The sequence below is a fragment of the Nerophis ophidion genome, linkage group LG05 (genome assembly GCF_033978795.1).
Source record: "Nerophis ophidion isolate RoL-2023_Sa linkage group LG05, RoL_Noph_v1.0, whole genome shotgun sequence".
In the NCBI taxonomy this organism is placed as follows: Eukaryota; Metazoa; Chordata; class Actinopteri; order Syngnathiformes; family Syngnathidae; genus Nerophis; species Nerophis ophidion.
The window spans coordinates 44,423,890-44,449,668 of record NC_084615.1 but is presented as its reverse complement, the minus strand read 5'-3'; the positions used below and the strand labels follow the sequence as shown (position 1 = coordinate 44,449,668).

Genomic DNA, 25,779 nt, shown 5'->3' with positions numbered 1-25,779 from the left:
CACCCCTCCAATGGGCTCACCACCCATAGCAGGGGCCATAGAGGTCGGGTGCATTGTGAGCTGGGCGACAGCCGAAGGCAGGGCACTTGGCGGTCCGATCCTCGGCTACAGAAGCTAGCTCTTGGGACGTGGAACGTCACGTCACTGGGGGGGAAAGAGCCTGAGCTAGTGCGCGAAGTCGAGAAATTCCGGCTGGATATAGTCGGACTCACTTCGACGCACAGCAAGGGCTCTGGAACCACTTCTCTCGAGAGGGATTGGACCCTCTTCCACTGTGGCGTTGCCGGCAGTGAGAGGCGACGGGCTGGGGTGGCAATTGTGAGGGTCTGCTGGGAACGTCTGGCAGAGTCTCCTGTCAGACAAAGTTTCAATTCCCACCTCCGGAAGAACTTTGAACATGTCACGAGGGAGGTGCTGGAGATTGAGTCCGAGTGGACCATGTTCCGCACCTCTATTGTCGAGGCGGCAGATCGGAGCTGTGGCCGCAAGGTAGTTGGTGCCTGTCGGGGCGGCAATCCTAAAACCCCTTGGTGGACACCAGCGGTGAGGGATGCCGTCAAGCTGAAGAAGGAGTCCTATCGGGTCCTTTTGGCTCATAGGACTCCGGAGGCAGTGGACAGGTACCGACAGGCCAAGCGGTGTGCAGCTTCAGCGGTCGCGGAGGCAAAAACTCGGACATGGGAAGAGTTCGGGGAAGCCATGGAAAACAACTTCCGGACGGCTTCGAAGCAATTCTGGACCACCGTCCGCCGCCTCAGGAAGGGGAAGCAGTGCACTATCAACACCGTGTATGGTGCGGATGGTGTTCTGCTGACCTCGACTGCGGATCTTGTGGATAGGTGGAAGGAATACTTCGAAGACCTCCTCAATCCCACCAACACGTCTTCCTATGAGGAAGCAGTGCCTGGGGAATCTGTGGTGGACTCTCCTATTTCTGGGGCTGAGGTCGCTGAGGTAGTTAAAAAGCTCCTCGGTGGCAAGGCCCCAGGGGTGGATGAGACCCGCCCGGAGTTCCTTAAGGCTCTGGATGCTGTGGGGCTGTCTTGGTTGACAAGACTTTGCAGCATCGCGTGGACATCGGGGGCGGTACCTCTGGATTGGCAGACCGGGGTGTGGTTCCTCTCTTTAAGAAGGGGGACCGGAGGGTGTGTTCCAACTATCGTGGGATCACACTCCTCAGCCTTCCCGGTAAGGTTTATTCAGGTGTACTGGAGAGGAGGCTACGTCGGATAGTCGAACCTCGGATTCAGGAGGAACAGTGTGGTTTTCGTCCTGGTCGTGGAACTGTGGACCAGCTCTATACTCTCGGCAGGGTTCTTGAGGGTGCATGGGAGTTTGCCCAACCAGTCTACATGTGCTTTGTGGACTTGGAGAAGGCATTCGACCGTGTCCCTCGGGAAGTCCTGTGGGGAGTGCTCTGAGAGTATGGGGTATCGGACTGTCTTATTGTGGCGGTCCGTTCCCTGTACGATCAGTGCCAGAGCTTGGTTCGCATTGCCGGCAGTAAGTCGAACACATTTCCAGTGAGGGTTGGACTCCGCCAAGGCTGTCCTTTGTCACCGATTCTGTTCATAACTTTTATGGACAGAATTTCTAGGCGCAGTCAAGGCGTTGAGGGGTTCCGGTTTGGTAACCGCAGGATTAGGTCTCTGCTTTTTGCAGATGATGTGGTCCTGATGGCTTCACCTGACCGGGATCTTCAGCTCTCGCTGGATCGGTTCGCAGCGGAGTGTGAAGCGACCGGAATGAGAATCAGCACCTCCAAGTCCGAGTCCATGGTTCTCGCCCGGAAAAGGGTGGAGCGCCATCTCCGAGTTGGGGAGGAGACCCTGCCCCAAGTGGAGGAGTTCAAGTACCTAGGAGTCTTGTTCACGAGTGAGGGAAGAGTGGATCGTGAGATCGACAGGCGGATCGGTGCGGCGTCTTCAGTAATGCGGACGTTGTACCGATCCGTTGTGGTGAAGAAGGAGCTGAGCCGGAAGGCAAAGCTCTCAATTTACCGGTCGATCTACGTTCCCATCCTCACCTATGGTCATGAGCTTTGGGTCATGACCGAAAGGATAAGATCACGGGTACAAGCGGCCGAAATGAGTTTCCTCCGCCGTGTGGCGGGGCTCTCCCTTAGAGATAGGATGAGAAGCTCTGCCATCCGGGAGGAACTCAAAGTAAAGCCGCTGCTCCTCCACATCGAGAGGAGCCAGATGAGGTGGTTCGGGCATCTGGTCAGGATGCCACCCGAACGCCTCCCTAGGGAGGTGTTTAGGGCACGTCCAACTGGTAGGAGGCCACGGGGAAGACCCAGGACACGCTGGGAAGACTATGTCTCCCGGCTGGCCTGGGAACGCCTCGGGATCCCCCGGGAAGAGCTAGACGAAGTGGGTGGGGAGAGGGAAGTCTGGGTTTCCCTGCTTAGGCTGTTGCCCCCGCGACCCGACCTCGGATAAGCGGAAGATGATGGATGGATGGATGGATGGATGCAGGTGTATTTTTGTGTCTCAGTCATCCACAATAAAATGAAAATTAGCCCAGAGTGTGAATCCGAATGGTGACACAAATGCAGTACATTTGTGTTGGTATAGCTCGGTTGGTAGAACGGCCCTGCCAGCAATTTGAGGGTTGCAGGTTCGATCCCCGCTTCCGCCATCCTAGTCACTGCCGTTGTGTCCTTGGGCAAGACACTTTACCCACCTGCTCCCAGTGCCACCCACACTGGTTTAAATGTAAAAATTACATATTGGGTTTCACTATGTAAAGCGCTTTGAGTCACTAGAGAAAAAGCGCTATATGAATATAATTCACTTCACTTCACATATGAGGGAGGGGGTCGCCTCACCCGCATGAAGTAGTGAACACGCCAGCACTTAGGAGGAACACGTTACAGATGGGCTGTAATGGAGTCTTTCACACCACTTGAGTGTTTTCTTTTTCTTTACGGCTTTCGTCACCCAACTTTTCCTAATTGGCCTTCTGTTGATGAGCCGCGTTTCTATGCCGCCATCGCCTTGATTGTTTTAAACCCACGCCGTGTCCGCTGTTTTAATTACAATCATTTCCGTGGAGTGTCAGCATTTGCGTCACCCGCTAATAACAAGCTTCAGTGACGATGAGCAGCACTACTTCGTGTGTGTGTGTGTGTGTGTGTGTGTGTGTGTGTGTGCGTGTGCGTGCGCGTGTGTTCGTGTGTGCGCGTGTGTTTGTGTGTGTTTCAAGATGTTCCTTCTAATTGTCTAACAAATTAGTTTTTTTTCTTTCAAACAAAGAAAAAAAAACTACATTTTGTCAAATTGAACTTAGCCAGACATCATGAAAACAACAGTATGCATGAAATTATAGTGTGGAACTTGCTGCCTGAGTTTCCATGGCAACCCTAGCTTGCTTACTCAAACCTCATTTTAAATTGACATTTTTTTTAAACTTCCAGTACATTACACAACTTTTTCTTACTTTTTGCCATTTCAAAAAATGCATTAAATGAATAATATGTTTAAATATGTAATTGTTCTATTTTTCCTTCCTTTTTTATTATTATTAGAATATTATTAAAAATGATCATTACAAGCATGATTTATTAAAAAATAATGTATATCTATATGACAAGGAATTGAATCAGGATTCTTTGTTAAAAAATAATTTTAAAGTAATTGATACACATACCTGTTATTAAGGTAATTTACAGTGAAAGGTAACAAAAGGCAATTACTGCAGTTTCCATTTTTTTTTTCCCAACCATGTTTTCTATTTGTGAAAACGTGTATATGCCATTATTCACAACACAAACTCAAGATAAATTCAAGGATGTGTTGTTGAGTGTGTGGTGTTGTGTATTTTTGTATGATGTACGGAATCATTATTTTTCCCTTGACAATCTTACAAGATGATTAACATATATATTTGCAGAAAACGTTGTTCTATTTCAGTGATCATGTTCTTCTAATCGTTGTGCATCTCTGTGTGTGTGCGCATGTGAGGGGGCGGGGTGTCTATAATGCTTTTTTTTGGCATATCCACTTATCACATGGCTCATTTTTCTTCTATGACTATCCGTGTGTGACACTTAATCTACTCCAACTACTGTGTGTGTGTGTGTGTGTTTGTGTGTGCGTGCGTGTGTGTGTGCGACAGACAGAATGCATAACACAGCATGCATGTGTTACCCTTCAAGTGAGCATGACTTTTTGCTCACACACTAAAACTGCTGTGTAACTATTGTACCAAACCAATGCTGGGTTAATTTAACCCAGCTAGCTGTGTTATAAATTTAACCCAAATATTGGGTCATTTTAACTACATTGCTGGGTTAATTCCACCGAATTAGATTATTATTTACATTTTTTTGTACTCCAAACATCTTTATAACACCGACAGGAACAAGTAAAAAATACACTTTAAATTTTAAAACTATCTTTTAGGACAGCATGGTTGACCAGGGGTTAGTGCATGTGCCTCACAATACGAAGGTCCCGAGTTCAATCCTGCGCTCGGGATCATACTGTGTGGAGTTTGCATGTTCTCCCCCGTAACTGCGTGGGTTCCCTCCGGGTACTCTGGCTTCCTCCCACCTGCAAAGACATGCACCTGGGGATAGGTTGATTGCCAACACTAAATGGTCCCTAGTGTGTGAATGTGAGTGTGAATGTTGTCTGTCTATCTGTGTTGGCCCTGTGATGAGGTTGCCACTTGTCCAGGGTGTATGCACCCTCCGCATGAATGCAGCTGAGAGAGGCTATACCAACCCCGAAAGGGACAAGCGGTAGAAAATGAATGGATGGATGGAACTCTGTTTACTTCTTTGTAGACTAAATCCACTACACTGAAAATACTTAATCTGTGAAGATCGTGTTTTAGACTGTCCCAAGACATTGAACAATGAGGAACATTCACACAGAGCCAGTTATTTCTTTCATTGCTTTCATAATAGGAGGATGTGAAGGATTTACCCAAGAATTTAGCAATTCCACAATCTTCACACAAAGTTTAAACTTTTGGTTGAAGTGTATTTAACATGTTTTTCTCCTTAAAACTGATTTAAATTGCAATTAAATGTTCCAAACAAGCAATGAATACATACTTAGCAATTAAATAACAATACATTTTTCAAAAACACAAAGTTTAGCTGCAATGCATTTTGGGAAAACGACTCACCCAACCGAAGTCAGGATTGACCCCTCCAGGCGGGTGGTCAGTATTGCAACCTGTAGTTTTTGCAAAGGTCAGCCATCTCCTTAGTAGTCCAGATGTCGTGATGATTTTACAAACTCTACAGGAAGAAGTTAGGTGCTTGCAAACTACAAGTTACAATACCGACCTCTGCCTGTAAGAGGCATAAATTATTATTAGGTATGAACTACAACCAAAATGGCTGCTGTCTTGAGAGAACTACAAAACAAAATGGCGGCCGGATATGCCGCACGTCATACCAAAGACTATAAAAATGGGACCCATTACCTCCCTGCTTGGCACTCAGCATCAAAGGTTGGAATTTGGGGTTAAATTATCTAAAATGATTCCCGGGTGCGGCAACCACTGCTGCTCACTGCTCACCTTACCTCCTATGGGGTGATTAAGGCTGATGGGTAAAATGCAGAGAATGATTTCGCCACACCTAGTGTGTGTGACAATCATTGGTACTTAATTTTTTTTAACACCTATTTTCAGTTTTAATTCCGGTTTAGGGCACACTTACTTTGTGTGACGACAACCTCACTGATCCCCCTGAACAAGCAGTGTATTTAGGCCACGCCCCCATCCCCTGCTTGCCAAAATGATGGAGGGATAACTAGCGTTATACAGACAGTGATATTACTCGCTCGTATGTGAAAGTTTATAAAGTAGTACACACAAACCTTTTCTTTTAATTTATCTTCTCTAAGCATGAGGCTGAGCGCTCGACACCGCCTCAGGAGGTAGAGAGAAGTCAGGACCGAATCAATCCACAATGTAACCCAGCTGCAGGGTAAATTGTACTTCCTTGCTGGGTTGTTACTTGATTTTTGGGACTGGGAAACGTTCCAGGGCTGGGTTACTGATTGGGCCACTAAAATGACTCAATTACTTTGAAAATCCCATAAATGTGACCCATCAGGCTCAACCCAGCATTTGGGTCGAAAACATAAAAAGTTTTTTAGTGCGCATGTAACATTTGCAGCTCAAAATACACACACACACACACACACACACACACACACACGCACATTACATTCATTTAAACACAGAGGGCCAGCTGGACCCGCATGTTCATGTTCATTGAAGCTGTAAGCGTGTGTGTGTGTGTGTGTGTGTGTGTGTGTGTCTGTGTGTGTGTGTGTGTGTGTGTGTGTGTGGCACCGCACTGCGCCTCAACCTCCATCTGGGACCTCCCGCTCTGCACGTCACCACCAAACGCTGCAGGCGCACCTCCGCCTCCTCCATCTTTTACAAGAAAAAAAAGGCATCTCTGCGAAGCCCAAAATCCCTGTAGAAAGCGTGCTTGATGTCTTTGTGTCACGTCTGCTTATAGGATGAACGAGGAGCAGATCGCCACCGTGTGCTTGTCTGTGCTGAGAGCGCTCTCCTACCTGCACACTCAGGGCGTCATCCACCGGGACATCAAGAGTGACTCCATCCTGCTGACCAACGACGGACGGGTAACCACGCCAATTTATGAATCATTCCTGCGCCGCCATCTTTAAAAACCTAGCGCTGTGACCATTTAATCACATGTGGTTGACATAACAACACAGTCACAGGCTAATATGTTGTATTTTAGCCTGCAAGTAGCAAAGTCACAGCAAAATGCCCTTTTGTTACAAAATTTAAAAAAATTAATACACTACAGATGTCCAGATCCAATATCAGCAACAACAACAAAAAAAAAGCATCATATGATATTGTCTTGCTTGTAAAATGTGCGAAAACATCTCAGAGAAGTCCTGCAGTGTGTGTACTTGTGCAAACATGGACAGCCAGTTAACATCTAAATGTCCTCCCATAAACACACAGGGTTCGTCTTCTCTTGTGTTTTAGTCAAGTCATTTACAAAAGGTAACCATGGTAGGCTACTAGTGGCTAGTAGCTACACAACAGCGAAGCACACCACAGCACACAAGCTAGACATACAATGCATCTGGGAAGTATTCTATTAAGTATTCTAAGTGGATCTGACAGAGTGACAATCTGGTTCTTCTCTGACTAGACCAGTGCTTCTCAAATTTGTTCTGTTACGGACCCCTAGGAAGAATAAATTATTTAGCACCCTTCCACCACTCTCCACCGTGTATATAGTATATAGTATATAGTATATAGTATAAATCAGTGGCGGGTCATGCTTTTCCCACTTAGGCCTTCAGTGATGTCCAACTTCAATGATTACATCACAAAATAACATAATTGATGTCACCACATGACCATTGCTGGAGAAATACTATACGAAACACATTTACGCCCTACAACAGTGTACAAAACGGGTTATTTTCTGGCGCATTTAAAAATCAATAAACCAACCCGCATCAGCAATTAAAAGATATATTTTGTTGTACTGTCAAAGTTTAAATTGCAAAAAAACATTTTAAATGTGAAAAAATTAAGAAATAAAAAATTTGAAACTATTCGACGCCGTATAGCCCCTCGTAGTCGGTTGATTCGAGTGGAAATGGCGGGCATTCCTCCATTTCATCGCCGACCTCATCTCACAAGATGTAATTTCTCTTAAGTATCCTTCTTGAAAATGGCCTTGCAAATATATATCTGCAACCCAATCAATTTGTTGCTGTCCTTCTTTGTGAGTACTGGCATGTTTTCTGTGGCTTTGCATGGCTCTTATGAAACTCCCAAGTGAGTATCCAATCACACCATAAGGCCATCCTGAAGGCCTTACTGACAATAACTCGTGATCAGATTGGCTATCGCAACTGTCAACTGTATGTGTCCGTTCACTTACAGTGCACAGACTCCAGCGTTGTTGATTCTGAAAGCCCCGGGCAGATTTGGTACAGCACGGCAACATAAGCTAGCTGAATTCTGTTTGGATACAAACTGCAACCTAAAAACAATAGCGCTGGAAGGAGCATAAAATGACATGAAGAGAATATGAATACTTTTAGATATTTAGGGAAAGTAAATAATAAATTACTTTTATCATTAATTGTGATCACAATTTCTGGTTTATATATATATATATATATATATATATATATATATATATATATATATATATACATATATATATATATATATAGGGCAGCACGGTGGTAGAGGGGTTAGTGCATCTGCCTCACAATACGAAGGTCCTGAGTAGTCAGGGTTCAATTCCGGGATCGAGATCTTTCTGTGTAGAGTTTGCATGTTCTCCCCGTGACTGCAGGGGTTCCCTCCGGGTACTTTGGTTTCCTCCCACTTCCAAAGACATGCACCTGGGGATAAGTTGATTGGCAACACTAAATGGTCCCTAGTGTGTGAATGTGAGTGTGAATGTTGTCTGTCTATCTGTGTTGGTCCTGTGATGAGGTGGCGACTTGTCCAGGGTGTACACCGCCTTCTGCCCAATTGTAGCTGAGTTAGGCACCAGCGCCCCCCGCGAACCCACAGGGAATAAGCGGTAGAAAATGGATGGATGGATAAGATAAATAAGATCCAACCGATATGCTAAACTATTTTTGTGTTATAGTGAGGCAAGGGGTTTTAATCTGTTACTGAAAATTATGTTATTTTGGCCCAGATGTACTTTTTTGTCATTAGTATAGCTTGAGAAAAGAAAGAAAATGCTCACAAAAGTAAAAAACATAAAATCCGGAATATGCACTTTTTGTTCAGATCTGCACATTCAAATACCATGCACATTTTCTACATGCACACACTGACCTCCTCCAAACTCACCATGTCACCTCCTCTTCACTTCCATCTCACTAATTAAATCCTGCCTAGGGCCTCCTAACCAGCTGATGAGATGTGATTAATTGAAGGCTGATTAGCTGCTAATACATCAGATTAGCACCTCCCTCCTTGTGGATCAGCACTCCTCTTCCAAGGAATCAAACAATGACCTGTTCCTTTGTGTGTGTGTGTGTGTTTGCGTGTGCGTGCTGCACAGATCAAGCTGTCAGACTTTGGCTTTTGCGCCCAAGTGTCCAAAGAGGTGCCTAAGAGGAAGTCCCTGGTAGGGACGCCATACTGGATGGCGCCAGAGGTCATCTCCAGATTACCTTACGGCACTGAGGTGACACACACACACACACACACACACACATTCTTGTATTTGTTACCTTCATCAGACCTCTAAAAAATATCTACGTCTTTAGGACCACTCTTTCTAGGTATATAGAGATTTGTATTTACAACATTAATATTATATAAATACTATGCAAATTTAAAAAAGATTGTTGTGAAAAATGAGTTGGAATTTCACAAGAAAAAGGTCACAATTTCGCAAGAAAAATGTCACAATTTCACAAGAAAAACTTAGAATTTTGGCAGTATTGTAATAAAAGTGGTAATTTTACTCAACATAAGTCTAAATTTTACAAGAAAAACTGAACATTTGTGCAATATTATAACAAAAGTAGTAATTTTACTCAATAAGTCGCAATTTTACAAGAAAAGCTTAAATTGGAGGCAAATTTATGAAAAGAGTCATAATTTTACTTAACAAAAGTCACAATTTTATGAGAAAACTTTAAATTTTGGGCAATATTTTAATAATAATCGGAATTTTACATGGCAAAATTATGACCATAGTCATAATTTTACTCAAAAAATGCCACAGTTTTAAAATGACAAAAACATTAATAATATTGTGATGGAAGTCATAATTTTATATGACAAATGTCACCATTTTGCATTAAAAAAATATGAATTTTACATTAAGTAATAATTTTACACGTAAATATAGTAATTTAACAGAAACAGAAAGAATGTGAGAAATTGTTCCCAATTTTACTTTTAGTTTAGTTTTATTTTTTGGAATTTTTTGTTGGTATTTGTTTTTTAAACTTCATTATTTATTTCAAGTTATAGTATGTTGCTTTATGCATATTTATTTATTTTTGTTCTAATTAATTTTGGCCAAAGGGGGCACATTTCCATTCCTTACACACACTTGTAATTATGTAATATATTTTACAACTATACAACTACGTAATATGTTGACCAGAAGGGGAGCACTTCAAATGTTTACACACACTTGTTATTTCATATGTTGACCAGAGGGGGAGCACTTTTAAAACTGACACTCAGTCAATTTGAAAAATCTCTCCTTTTTGGGGCAACCCTAATTTCGATAGACATCAATCACCACTGAGGGTGCAAATGAGACATTTTCCATTAGATGCAATGGTTTTCCGTCTTGGAACCAGGATTTATGTCCTGACTTGTTCACCGGTCCTCATATGGAAGGTACTTTTCCTTGTTGATGTCGCAAAAAGGGTGGAGACACACACACACACACACACACACACACACACACACGCACACACACACACACACACACACACACACACACACACACTAAAGTTGACAGAACGTTGTGTTTGCAGGTGGACATTTGGTCTTTGGGTATCATGGTGATCGAGATGGTGGATGGCGAGCCCCCCTACTTTAATGAGCCCCCCCTGCAGGCCATGAGGAGGATACGCGACAACCTACCACCACGACTAAAAGAGTCGCACAAGGTAACATTTTTTGGTGTCGTTTTGACTGTTTTGCGGCCAGGCTAGAAGAACTTTTAATCAAGCGCAAATTATCCATGAATGTTTAGCATACAAGTCGCTCAAAACATTACAAAGATACATTAGCAGCTTTTTGAACTAACTCCTACCTATCAGTCTGTTAGCTTGCTGATGTTAGCATTTTAGCTAGCTGCTGATTTATCTGTGGACATTTTTAGCATGTAACACTTAGCAGCCAGACTGTAGGAGCATCTTCTACGTGCTACTAATCATTCATGTCATGTAACCTTATCGGCACACTATGGGCAACATTCACCACGAGCTTGGCTGCTAACATTCCAGTGAGCCTTTTTTAGTGTAGCGGCTTTATCACCCAGGCTAGCAGAACTTTTAGCCAAGTGCTAATTGTAGTTATAAAGCCGACTTTTTAGCATGCTAGTAGCTAAAAAACATCACAAGTCAGCCTGCAGACTCATCTAGGAGGCTTTTGGAGCATTTTGAGGTTAGCGTACAAGCTAGTGGAGCTTTTAGCCGAGTGCTAATCATTCTAATTACACCTACTTTTTAGCAAGTTAGCGGCTAAAATAAAAATATCTAATCCGTCAGCTAACTCCTCTATGAGCCTTTGCCAGGTTTTAGAGGTTAGCGTCCAAACTAATAGAGCTTTTAGCTAAGTGTTAATTGTTTTTTCAAAGTCAACTTTTCAGTGTGATAGTGACTAAAAGAACATCACATTGTAAATGATTGGACACTGCAGCTCAGCATGCTACAGGAACACTGCAGGGACATAATAGGTGCTCACCGCTTTATGCATGCATTTAGCACATTACATTACACCTGCTAACTCCTCTATGAGACTTTCTTAGCTTTATGAGGTTTTCGCAAGTCCAAGCCAACATGTTGGCAAAAATCACTAGCTTTTAGCAAAGTGCTAATTATTTGTGCCATGCCAACGGGTTAGCATGCTAGTGGCTAAATTCAGCACTAGCCCAGCTGCTAACTCCCCAAGGAAGGTTTCTTAGTGTGCTGGACTTAGCAATCAGACAGTGAAATTCATTTACTTGTTGACATGTTGGGGTTAGCATATAGCTAAAAGTAACACTGTACATTTGTTTTTTTGCTCAATGGTTGTTTATGAAATTTGACATTGTTTTATCAAGTTGTATTCACACAGTAGGAGCACAATAATAAGAAAACGGACATTTTGTAGACTTTGAAAGTGTTTAGACCAGGGGTCCCCAAACTATGGCCCGGATACGGCCCGCCAGCGTCCAAAATCCGGCCCGCGGGAAGTCCCAAGATTACAAAAAAATATATATATATATTTTTGAAATTATTAAAAAAAAATCTGTCCTTCTATTCCATTTTCTACCGCTTGTTACTCTCGGTGTCTCCGAGCCGCTCAGACAAATCATATTGTCTATAAATGCATTTTCCCATAGATAACGAGACATCATCGCGTGTTTGTGTGTGTGTGTGTGTGTATATACATATATATATATACATATACATACATATATATATATATACGTGTGTGTATATACTATACACACACACACACAGCCCGGCCCCCGGCCAAATTTTTTTAACCCAATGCAGCACCTGGGAAAAAAAGTTTGGGGAGCCCTGATTTAGACATTATATCATGAAGGCCAAATAAAAAAACATCAGGATTGGTACAGGTGTCGTCGGTGCTGCGCTCCTTCCTGGACATCATGCTGGTCCGGGAGCCCTCCCAGCGGGCCACGGCCCAGGAGCTCCTCCAACATCCTTTCCTCAAACTTTCGGGACCACCTTCTTGCATCGTCCCCCTCATGAGACACTACCGCCATCGCTGACCTTTGACCCGTGTGCACAGCTGCCCTGCCCGAACAGGACGGACCCCACCCGCCTCGCGTGACACTTTGTAACCGTGACGTAGATTAGCTGAAGGATTACTAACCACACAAAAAACACATCAACTCTGAAGAGGACTCAAGGTTGTTATGCACCTTAACAAACCTGAACTGTCCCCGACCCCCTTTTTAAGACTGCACCTGAGATGCTCCAAGGTGGGCGGGGCTTACAGAGAGTGGGCGTGGCCGCAGACCAGAGCAGCCTAGCGCTCAGAGATCATCCTCTCTCCTTGCAGTGAAAATGTATTTTAGAGCAAAGTGTAAAATCTCCTGTACAGTTTTGATAATTTGCAGTATTTTATGGTGTTGTTGTGATATGAGAAGTATTGCTTAGAGATCTTTCCTACCGTTTATAATCCACTTTTTGCTGAACAAATACAACTATACCAGATATCCCAAATAAACCCACTTGAACCCAACTGTTACTGAAAAAAAAAGGTACATATATTTATTATTATCTTTGTAGACAGAACTTCCATTAAACGTTGGGCAAAAAAGGGTCATGTAATCTGTATTTTTGATCTTTTAAAGTATTTATTTAATTATTGGAATTGTATATTTTTGTGTCCAGTGGCCTTTTCTTATTTTAGGTCATTATTTGTTAATTTTTTTTAAAAGCGCGATGGTAAACAGGGATATGATCAAATGCACTCAAAAATATTTATAATGGGCTTAATATTGTTGTTTTTTGTCCAGTTAGAAATGCACAAATAAATAAAGTTAGTGTATAAAAAAAATAATAAACATAATTATTATTATTCAAAAATATTGTGTGAAAATTGTTTTTGTAAGTTATATAATAATTTATGAATATAAATGCTAATTATAAGCATATGATGGAAATAAATGGTATATTATGCAGTATCACATTTTTGGAGGGATTATTAAAATCAATTACTGCATATTTTGTGCATATATTTCATATTAAATTAGAAATGTTTAAAAAACTTCAAGATAAAAAAAGTTATGTATGCCTTTTATATAATTATTTGTAAATATAAATGTGTTTTATAAACATGATAGAAATAAATTATTCCCGGACCGGGGTCTTTCTGTGTGGAGTGTGCATGTTCTCCCCGTGAATGCGTGGGTTCCCTCCGGGTACTCCGGCTTCCTCCCACTTCCAAAGACATGCACCTGGGGATAGGTTGATTGGGAACATTAAATTGGCCCTAGTGTGTGAATGTGAGTGTGAATGTTGTCTGTCTATCTGTGTTGGTCCCGTGATATTTAATATCATACAATTATTAAAAATGTCTTGTAAAAATAAGGTATTAAAATATGTATATAATATGATACAATCATATAATCAAATATAACAAAAGATATATATATAATTCAAATAAAATGAAATATAATCAACACTCAAAAAACAATATCAATAAATTGTTATATATTATTATTCAGCTTATAAACATGAATCCAAACACTATTAAGTATGTTTTTAATAAAATAAAACTAATATTATACGAGAATCTAAAATTGTTCGGAAGTATTGAATAACATTAATTACAGCATATTTTATGTATGTGTTTAATAATTATTTGAAATTTCTAGAAACCTATATGTATAAAGAGCTGTATATATATAATATACCCATCATGTGGGTGTATATACAGTCGTGGTCAAAAGTTTACATACACTTGTAAAGAACACAACTCTTATTTTTTTGTGACAGAGTGATTGGAGCACATACTTGTTGGTCACAAAAACATTCATGAAGTTTGGTTCTTTTATGAATTTATTATGTGTCTACTGAGAATGTGGCCAAATGTGCTGGGTCAAAAGTATACATACAGCAACATACATTATCAATTTTGGTGGTGTAGAAAAGTTACAATCAAATCAAATTAGCTTCATGGCCTCTTAACTTCATGTAAGTGATTATGATTGACGACACCTGTTAACTTTTCTGAGCCCACTTAAATAGGGCTCATGTGATGCAGTCATTAGATTCGGTTACAAACACGACAATAGGAAAGTCAAAGGAACTCAGCACAAATCTGAAAAAACTAATCATTGACTTGAACAAGTCAGGAAAGTCACTTGGAGCCATTTTAAATCAGCTAAATGTTCCAAAAACAACTGTGCAGACAATTGTTTGTAAGTATGAAGTGCACGGTACAGTTTTGTCACTGCCACGATCAGGAAGAAAATGCAAGCTATCACCTGCTGCTGAGAGAAAATTGGTCAGGATGATCAAGAGTCAACCGAGAACCACCAAAAAGCAGGTCTGCAATGAATTGGAAGCTGCTGGAACACAGGCGTCAGTGTCCTCAGGCAAGCATGTTTTGCATCGCCATGGACTGAGAGGCTATCATGCAAGAAGGAAGCCCTTGCTCCAGAAGCGACACCTTAAGGGTCGTCTAAAGTTTGCTGCTAATCACATGGACAAAGATAAGACCTTCTGGAGGAAAGTTCTATGTTCAGATGAAACACAAATTGAGCTGTTTGGCCACAGAACCCAGCAAAATGTTTGAAGGAGAAATGATGAGGACTTTAATCTCAGGAATACCATGCTTACCGTCAAGCATGGTGGTAGTATTATTATGCTCTGGGCCCGTTTTGGTGCCAATGGAACTGGTGCTTTACAGAGAGTAAATGGGACAATGAAAAAGGAGGATTACCTCCAAATTCTTCAAGACAACCTGAAATCATTAGCCTGGAGGTTGGGTCTTGGGCGCAGTTGGGAGTTGCAACAGGACAATCAGGGGCGCCGCTAGGGATTTTGGGCCCCCTGAAAAGAATCTTTACAGGGCCCCTGTATCTTTACAGGACCCCTCTGTATTATAATTTCATCATCATTAGGGGCCTCTCTGCCCCCCCCGTCCATCATGGGCCCCTAGAATCCGTCTCCTTTACCCCTCCTTTTTGGCGCCCCTGAGGACAATGACCCCAAACACAAATCAGGCTAGAATTAAGGTTTTAGAATGGCATTCCCAGAGTCCTGACTTAAACCCCATTGAGAACGTGCGGACAATGTCCATGTCAGAAAACCAACAAATTTAGCTGAACTGCACCAATGTTGTCAATAATTCAACTAGAAGCTTGCCAGAAGCTTGTGGATGGCTACCAAAAGCGCTTTATTGCAGTGAAACTTGCCAAAGGACATGTAACCAAATATTAACATTGCTGGATGTATACTTTTAACCCAGCAGATTTGGTCATATTTTCAATATCAATCAATCAATCAATGTTTATTTATATAGCCCTAAATCACAAATGTCTCAAAGGACTGTACAAACCATTACGACTACGACATCCTCGGAAGAACCCACAAAAGGGCAAGGAAAACTCACACCCAGTGGGCAGGGAGGATTCACATCCAGTGGGACGCCAGTGACAATGCTGACTATGAGAAACCTTGGAGAGGACCTCAGAAGTGGGCAACCCCCCCCTCTAGGGCAGTGGTCCCCAACCTTTTTGTATCCGCGGACCGGTCAACGCTTAATAATTTGTCCCGCGGCCCGGGGGGGTGGGTCCTTTTTTTTTCTTCTTTGTCATGAAAAAGGGATGTTTTTGTCATGAAAAAGGGAGTTTTTTGTGGTTGGTGCACTATTTGTAAGTGTATATTGTGTTTTTTATGTTGATTTAATTAAAAAAAAATATATATATATATATTTTTTTTTTTTCATAAAAAATTCTTCTGTGGCCCGGTACCAATCGGGCCACGGCCGCGGCCCGGTGGTTGGGAACCACTGCTCTAGGGGACCGAAAGCAATGGATGTCGAGCGGGTCCAACATGATACTGTGAAAGTTCAATCCATATTGGCTCCAACACAGCCGCGAGAGTTCAGTTCAAAGCGGATCCAAGACAGCAGCGAGAGTCCCGTCCACAGGGAACCATCTCAAGCGGAGGCGGATCAGCAGCGTAGAGATGTCCCCAACCGATACACAGGCGAGCGGTCCATCCTGGGTCCCGACGAGCGGTCCATCCTGGGTCTAGACTCTGGACAGCCAGTACTTCATCCATGGTCATCGGACCGGACCCCTCCACAAGGGGGGGGGGGACATAGGAGAAAAAAGAAAAGAAGCGGCAGATCAACTGGTCTAAAAAGGGAGTCTATTTAAAGGCCAGAGTATACAGATGAGTTTTAAGGTGAGACTTAAATGCTTCTACTGAGGTAGCATCTCGAACTGTTACCGGGAGGGCATTCCAGAGTACTGGAGCCCGAACGGAAAACGCTCTATAGCCCGTAGACTTTTTTGGGGCTTTAGGAATCACTAATAAGCCGGAGTCTTTTGAACGCAAATTTCTTGCCGGGACATATGGTACAATACAATCGGCAAGATAGGATGGAGCTAGACCATGTAGTATTTTATACGTAAGTAGTAAAACCTTAAAGTCACGTCTCAAGTGCACAGGAAGCCAGTGCAGGTGAGCCAGTACAGGCGTAATGTGATCAAACTTTCTTGTTCTTGTCAAAAGTCTAGCAGCCGCATTTTGTACCAACTGTAATCTTTTAATGCTAGACATGGGGAGAACCGAAAATAATACGTTACAGTAATCGAGACGAGACGTAACAAACGCATGGATAATGATCTCAGCGTCGTTAGTGGACAAAATGGAGCGAATTTTAGCGATATTACGGAGATCAAAGAAGGCTGTTTTAGTAACGCTTTTAATGTGTGACTCAAAGGAAAGAGTTGGGTCGAAGATAATACCCAGATTTTTTACAGAGTCACCTTGTTTTATTATTTGGTTGTCAAATGTTAAAGTTGTATTATTAAATAGAGGTCGGTGTCTAGCAGGACCGATAATCAGCATTTCCGTTTTTTTGGCGTTAAGTTGCAAAAAATTAGCGGACATCCATTGTTTAATTTCATTAAGACACGCCTCCAGCTGACTACAATCGATGGTCAGCTTTAGGGGCATGTAGAGTTGGGTGTCATCAGCATAACAGTGAAAGCTAACACCGTATTTGCGTATGATGTCACCTAGCGGCAGCATGTAGATGCTGAAGAGTGCAGGGCCAAGGACCGAACCCTGGGGAACTCCACACGTTACCTTAACATAGTCCGAGGTCATACTGTTATGGGAGACGCACTGCACCCTGTCAGTAAGATAAGAGTTAAGTCTGACATACCAATTTGTGTTTTGATACGCTCTAATAAAATATTATGATCGACGGTATCGAATGCAGCGCTAAGATCGAGGAGCAGCAACATAGATGACGCATCAGAATCCATTGTTAGCAATAGATCATTAGTCATTTTTGCGAGGGCTGTCTCGGAAACCGGATTGAAAGGTTTCACATAGATTGTTAAACGCTAAGTGTTCATTTAGCTGCTCTGCAAAATTTTTTCGAGGATTTTCGAAATAAAGGGAAGGTGAGACACCGGTCGGTAGTTTACCATGAGGTCAGGATCGAGGTTAGGTCTTTTAAGGAGAGGATGAATAACCGCTTTTTTGAATGCTAGGGGAACAGTGCCCGAAGAAAGTGATAAGTTTATAATATTTAGCACTGATGGACCTAATAATACAAAAAGCTCCTTAATAAGTTTCCCAGGGAGTGGGTCAAGTAAACATGTTGGTTGTTTTATTCCATTTACACGTAACAATTCTTCTAATGTTATTTCATCAAAACGAGAGAAACTATTTTGGATATTTGCAGTATCTGCCGTATATACAGTCGTATCTGTGTTAATAGAACCCAGTTGTAGCTGAGACGCATTGTCTTTAATCTCCTTTCTAATAAGTTCAATTTTCTTACTAAAGAACTTCATAAAGTCATCTGCCGAATGGGTGGAGCTACTGGAAGGAGTCCCTTGTTGGGTTAGCGATGCTACTGTACTAAACAAAAATTTTGGATCGTTTTTATTAAGGCGGATGAGATTTGAGTAATAATAATAGATGCATAATAAATTCATAAAAGAACCAAACTTCATGAATGTTTTTTGTGACCAACAAATATGTGCTCCAATCACTCTAACACCAAAAAATAAGAGTTGTAGAAATTATTGGAAACTCAAGACAGCCATGACATTATGTTCTTTACAAGTGTATGTAAACTTTTGACCATGACTGTATATATATATATATATATATATATATATATATATATATATATATATATATATATATATATGTATATGTATAAAACATATTAGGTCAAAACATATTTTTTTGTGTATTTCCTGAGCAATACGAAGGTTTCAATGAGTGTTTAAATGTAACTTCACAGTGCACTTACTTGTAACACACACACACACACACACACCGAGGGATGCTTTGAAAAATATTACAAAATGTTGAGGAAGCTCTGAGAATGTTTTGCGGCATCCTTGTCACTGTCATCATGTCATGTGACCACCTTTTGGCATTGTCATTCACTTTTATATGTAAGTGTGTGTGCGTCGAGTGTGCGTGTGTGTGCGTGTGTGTGTGTGTGTGTGTGTGTATTTGTGTGGTACAGTGATGCTGCTGCATGTTTGTGATTATCAGTGCAGATGGTTTGAATTAAAAGAAAGCCAAGTGGACTTCCATGAGAGGTTTGTGTTGCATGGCTTCTTCCTCCTCCTCTTCCTCCCCTGGGAGTGAATGGTCACGTAGCGTCTCCTCCAGGGCCGCCATCGCCACTTCTTTTTTCTTGTCTTCTCATCTTCGACGTCCAGCAGCCAAGCCAGCCCGAGGCCAAAAAGGAGGCCGTAATTGATGAGCTTATTTTCTTTTCTGTCCTCGGAGCCGTTTTCCCCGCTCTCAAAGCGTCGTAATGGGATATTGATTGGAGCCGGACGGCCAGAGAAGACACTTCAGTAAATAAAGCAGCGGGCCAGAGGAGTCCCACGCCAAGGAAACACTTTTCTGTGATGCTCCTCTTCTCCTCAGACACACGCACATTTTCATCTCAAACACTTCAATCCAGATGACTAACGATAGTAAATTCATATTAATAGAATTATGAGTAAATCTGCCTGCTTCTCCTATTTGCCTTTGTGCTGGGATTCTGCAGCCTCCTCCAGATGAGCCGCATAGACCCACCTCCTCAGGCCAGTACGTGTTAATAGTCTTCAGTAAACCGTAAAGAAGAATCTGCGTAGAACAATTGAGTTTTGCTCTTCAGATCTCCAGAAAGTGAAAACTGTACTGCCTTACTCACACCGTTCTTCCACACGAAGAAGCGACCAACAAAATTGCTTACTGAAGTCCTAAAGTAACGAATTACATTACAAGATCTCATAAAAATAAAATCGTTGTACTCGACTCGTCACAAAATTTAAGCGTGGCATAAAAATGAAAGCAGGGATGGATGAAAAACTCAGAGCTCATGATAAGACTCTTTGACATCATGCATGTTTAGTGTCGCTTTTTACCACACCGCCTCTTTTTCATGACATTGTGTTTAGGACATGACTTCAAGGGGAACTGCACTTTTTTGCAAAATGTTGCCTATCGTACACAATCTTTATGAGAGGCAAGAAAACACATTTCTGTTTTGTTTTTTTCTGGGGGGGGGGGCTCTATGATAAAAAAAAAAAGGCTTTAAAGATGCTAATGGGAGTCACAGTTGTAGCCTTCAAACCCTGATAAACAACTTCACAAATCTCCTTTAACGTTTTATATAAACACTGCAATTCTATATATAATGTAGTAACAGACACCTTCATAACAATATGTAATATGTTCAATATTTACCAGAGGTGTGGACTCGAGTCACATGACTTGGACTCGAGTCAGACTCGAGTCATGAATTTGATGACTTTAGACTCGACTTGACAAAATGTAAAAAGACTTGCAACTTGACTTAGACTTTAAGATCAGTGACTTGACTTGGACTTGTGCCTTTTGACTTGACATGACTTGCTACTTTCCCCCAAATCCGACGATTAAAAAGTTATTCAGGAGCGCTCCGTATCTGTCCATGTCTGTCAGCGTGTATGCGATGACAGTCTGCGCGCTACCTGTCAGAACAACAGCCAATCAAATTAAATTCACATTATTTTCATTACACAGTATTCAGCCAATCAAATTGCATGAAAACCAACGAAGAAGAGCTCTCATACAACACACCAATGGGGAAAAATTATGCCAAAAATTGTTTCGTTCGGGTATTAAAACTACGACTTGGTCAACAAAAAACGAATTCCAGTATGCGAAGCATGCGGTTCGTTAGAAGATTACAGACGGAGACGCAACAACTTCCAACTTAGTTCGACATTTGATGATGCACAAAGAAGGGTAAGTTTTGAATGTAAGTTAACGTTTATTGGCTGAGTAACGTAACTTTTATTTGCTGTTTAGTTAAAACAGTAAGACTGTAAACTCACTGCTAACGTTAGAACCATGGACATCTTATAAGGCTACGCAGCATCGAGCGCTACTGCCTACTGGCACTGACGTGACGCGGGGCCGCCATCTTGGAGTGGTGATCCCCTCCACTCAGTGCAATTAATTTGGTAGGAGCAATTAACTGTCAGCACATTTAATTCATTTTACCTCACTGAATACCACTGATATTCACGCGCTTTTTTTTCGTACGTGTAACTATGATAAAAGACACATTTTTGGCGTGTTCATTGTTTGCTTAACAGTAGTGGAATATTCTTATATGCTATTATTGAGCAGACGTCCAAGATCAAAACTGGGAATAATAATCCCAAAAAGGGGGAAAAAAACGGTCAGCTATTTTTAAGGTGAAGAAAAAATATGATTAGGTTATATATACATGCATATATCCTACATAAACAATGTATGAATACATTAGATATCTATATATCTTTTGACTGTATCTCTGTTGCTGCAACAGCAGAGAGTTTATTCTGTCTTGACACTTTGTATTAAAATTTTGTATTACATTCTTCCCTTAAATGATCATGTTTACAGTGATTGTTTTATATGTATTTTTCATGTATGTTGCTTTGGATAAAAGCGTCTGCCAAATACTTAAACATAAACATATATAAAGACCTGTAAGTCTTTATATCAGCTAAAACCACAAATCTGTTTCACTGGATTCAGAATAAAAGCAAATTCTGTCTTAGCCAACAATGTTAGTATTTGAATATTGTTACTTGAAGACTTATTCCTGGTATTGTCTTATACTTTGCCTAAAACGAGAATGCATTATAATCAGTGGCGGCTGGTGACTTTTGTTTTAGGTGGGGCTGAAAGTTTGTAAACCAAATACCTCTAGGGGCGTCATCCTCCCCCAGAAGATTTTTTTGTGATTTTCACATACAAATTGAAGATCTTTGCTCCTTCTCCACTCTGTGGTAATATTCTTTTCACAAAATACAACCAATAGTATGTTAATGTTCAATCTTACTTGTGAAAAGTAATCCCCCGATTCCTATTTTCAACAGTCCGCTCATTTGAGCAGGAAAACGCTGAACACCAGCCCAGCATCTTTGTTTGCTACCTGTCAACTGTCAGTTTAGGCTGCTTGCCGGCTCCTCATCACCACTTCAAGATGGCGGCCAAATTGCTCACGTCACAGCACCCAATGCTGCATCTACTTATAATATGTCTATGGTCATAACATCATTGCAAACACGACAATCTGTTGCGTCCACTGCAGTTTGCTACCTTATTCATACTTTTTGTCAAGTGATTTTTTTCAAGCAGGGTTGCATGAGGTACCTACACATAATGTTACGTTAGTCAATGTATCACACACGGTAACGTAACGTTATACAGTGGTCAGCAGCAGCGCATATTTTAGCCACCTAAAAAAAGACAAACATAGTCAAATAAAGGTCAGTTAAAATGTATACTATATGAAGAATATGTGTACATATTCCATAGGGCCGTGAAATATAAAAAGTACAACTCTGTTCCTTGTTATTTTCATGTAGTTATGTTTTTCATGTTTATGCACACATCAACACACATACAGTATGAGATGAGATCAATTAGATAAGGTAAGAACAGGATAGAAACTGCTGTGGAACTAGTTACAATGCAATATGCCATGGAAATACAATGTTAACACCTTTGTGCAAATAAGTGCAGTTGCGCTTGTTTTTTTTCAAATGTGTTCATTCTGTAGAGGAATGAGTTAAATGTTTAAAATAACTGGTTAATAGTGCTATTATGAAGTGCAGTGTCAGCACAGTTTTTAAAAAATTAACAAATACATACAGCGTTTTAAAAGCAAACACAATCTGTGTAAATATATTAGTCTGTGGTTAAAAGGAACTGAAATGACTTGAAACTCAAAATGCAGGACTTGGGACTTGACTTGAGACTTTCCAGTCTTGACTTTGGACTTGACTCGGGACTTGCCTGTCTTGACTTGGGACTTGACTCGAGACTTGCCTGTCTTGACTTGGGACTTGACTCGAAACTCGAGGGCAAAGACTTGAGACTTACTTGTGACTTGCAAAACAATGACTTGGTCCCACCTCTGATATGTACCGTACTTTGGTCATTTTATGCCTTACCGGAACTTCTTTCCTCAGCGCATTTTTTTGAGTTTCCATAGCAACGCACTTCCGGCAACAAATGTGTGTTCTTACTTTAGGAAACAAACACGAGTGTTGTAAGTATGGCAGACTTACAGTAAAAGTCAATAAAGACAACTATTTTTGGACAAATGAGGATCCGCAACGATATCTTTTTTGAACCTGAATATACAGAGGATGGGCTGATGGTTAGAGAAGCGAGCAAAAAGAAAGGCTGAAACGTTGGAGCAGACAGAAGCCGATAGTGTCTCGAAGCTGCAAATGTCAAACTTAAAGCCAAGCTATTTCGACATAAATTGCGTGCTTACCCAAATAACCTGGAAAAATTTCCCCAGCCAGCTGGACCAAATGCACAACCGTCCATCAAGTGAGTCACATTTTGAATATTGATCATGATACACATCATGCATGTTATTACAACTACAATGTCTGGCTAGCTGTGTTAAAAAAAAACATGAAATGTGTGCTAATACTTTACTAATACTGTAATATGTTCATATTTTTCAGTCAATACCAATTGGTGTCTTATCGCATTGTGTTGTGCATTACAAACTGAAAAGCTATTCAGCTGCTGACGCAGAAGCTATCTTACAGTTGTGATCAAAATTATTCAACCCCCACACAATTTTGATGTTTTAGCAAGTTGGACATTTATTCCGTATTTTGTTTATAGTCATATCAAATAAAGATGTGTCAAATAGACAAATGCAACTTAAATTGTAACACTATATTTTACAAAATACCAAAAAAGGACATTTTTCTTAATATCTCATTGACAAAATGATTCAACCCCCTAGTTACATGCATCTTTAGTACTTAGTAGAACACTCTTTGGCAGTAATTACATCCTTCAAACGTGATACATAACCGGACACAAGCTTCTTGCAACGATCTACAGGTATTTTAGCCCATTCCTCTTGGGCAAAGGCCTCCAGTTCATTCATATTCTTGGGCTTGCGTGCTGCAACTGCCTTCTTCAAGTCCCACCACAGGTTTTCTATAGGATCTAGGTCTGGTGACTATGAAGGCCACTCCAGAGTCTTCCAGCCCTTCTTCTGCAACCACTCTGATGTTGATTTGGAGGTATGCTTGGGATCGTTGTCCTGTTGGAAGGTCCAACGTCTCCCAAGCCTCAGCTTCGTCACTGACTTCATGACATTTGCAGCTAATATATCCTGGTAGGAAATACAATTCATACTGCCTTAACTGTGCTGAAGATTCCCGGTACCTGAGGCAGAGAAACAGCCCCAGAGCATGATTGACCCCCCGCCATGCTTAACAGTAGGCAAGGTGTTCTTCTCTTTGTAAGCTTCATTTTTTCTCCTCCAGACATAACGTTGATTCATAGGCCCAAAGAGTTCCACTTTTGTCTCATCACTCGTTAGAACAGTTTCCCAACAACTTTGGGGTTTTTCCAGATGATTTTTGGCATACTGGAGTCTATTTTTCTTGTGGCTGGTAGTCAGAAGTGGGGTGCGCCTTGGAGTTCTGGCATGGAGGCCTTCATCTCGTAGTGCGCGCCTTATTGTCTGGGACGAAACCTGCGTTCCCCCCTCTGCAATGTCCTACTGTAGTTCCTCAGCTGTTACCCGGGGGTTTTTCACCACTGTACGCTTCAAATACCGGACAGCAGTTGCACACAGCATTATCTTTCTACCACGCCCAGGTAGTGTTTCCACTGTGCCTTTAGCTTAAAACTTGCGAATTATGCTCCCAACTGTGTCTCTTGGAATGTGTAATGTCTTTGCTATTTTCTTATATCCATATCCTTTCTTATGAAGAGAAATTACCTCCTCTCTTGACTTCTTTGACCACTCCCTGGACTTCACCATGTTGCAAATACAAGAAGCTGAGCGTCACAGTCTTTTTCAATCAGTTTAATTGTTGCTCGTTATGGTTCTAATCACATCTACAGTGGTTTTCAACACCTGATTGAAAAGATATTATCCAAATTCTGTTCCTAAGAGTTATGAGCGTCAAGGTTTTGAATAATTTTGTCAATGAGATATTAAGAAAAATTTCCTTTTTTGGTATTTTGTAAAATACAGTGTTACAATTTAAGTTGCATTTGTCTATTTGACAAATCTTTATTTGATATGACTATAAACAAAATACGGAATAAATGTCCCAACTTGCTAAAACACCAACATTGTGTGGGGGTTGAATAATTTTGATCACAACTGTATATCATGCCATAGCTAGCTTACGACAAATGCTTAGCATGTTGTCGCAAGACGATGTTTTGCTATGCTAGAGAAAAAGTTCCTCAGTGTTTGCTCTTACAAAAACGATGTCGCTACAGTTTGTTTATTATACAGGTTAGGGAAGTAGTTTTGATAGTTTTTGGATGCATTTTTAAAGTGATTTAGCGTTGCAGTTGATTGCTCCCATTGGTTGCATTGCTAGCAACAAGACAATTTTTATATGTTAAAATGCAAAAAAAAACAACCTAATCTCTTTTTGTCTCATGATTGTGATCGAGGGGCAACATTCCAAAACGAGTGCAGTTCCCCTTTACATGACTTAGATGTTTGTTTTTGAACATTACTTACAGCATGATGTTTTTTTAGGCCACGACGTCTGGTATGAATGTGTAGAACAATACAAGCAAAGAAGTTAAAGTGTGTTTGTGTTCATTAATCAGCGTGTTGTCTGAAGGTGCATGTTTTACACTGTTTGTCTCTACTGGACTACTCCTCTTTGTCAGCCTCCAATGACTAAATCAATAGTTCATCTGTCCTCTGACTCCTCTCATCACTCTTCTTTAAGTCCGCCATGAGACTGCTGCCGCTGATGATGATGATGATGATGATGATGAGACGAAGACAATGACAGACCAGAGC

The 25,779-nt window shown here is 41.3% G+C and overlaps 1 protein-coding gene across 3 annotated transcripts in view; it reads left to right on the top strand.

The window, feature by feature from the left end:
- pak5 (p21 protein (Cdc42/Rac)-activated kinase 5) overlaps positions 1–16,050 on the top strand; it is a 146,364-nt gene extending 130,314 nt beyond the window's left edge. For all 3 annotated transcript variants that reach the window (XM_061901039.1, XM_061901037.1, XM_061901038.1), the window contains 4 exons: positions 6,497–6,623; positions 9,065–9,190; positions 10,506–10,640; positions 12,320–16,050. In XM_061901039.1, the coding sequence (XP_061757023.1) occupies positions 6,497–6,623; positions 9,065–9,190; positions 10,506–10,640; positions 12,320–12,475 (544 nt within the window). In that variant the 3' untranslated portion in view covers positions 12,476–16,050. The remainder of the gene's footprint in view (positions 1–6,496; positions 6,624–9,064; positions 9,191–10,505; positions 10,641–12,319) is intronic.
- Positions 16,051–25,779: the final 9,729 nt, after the last annotated feature.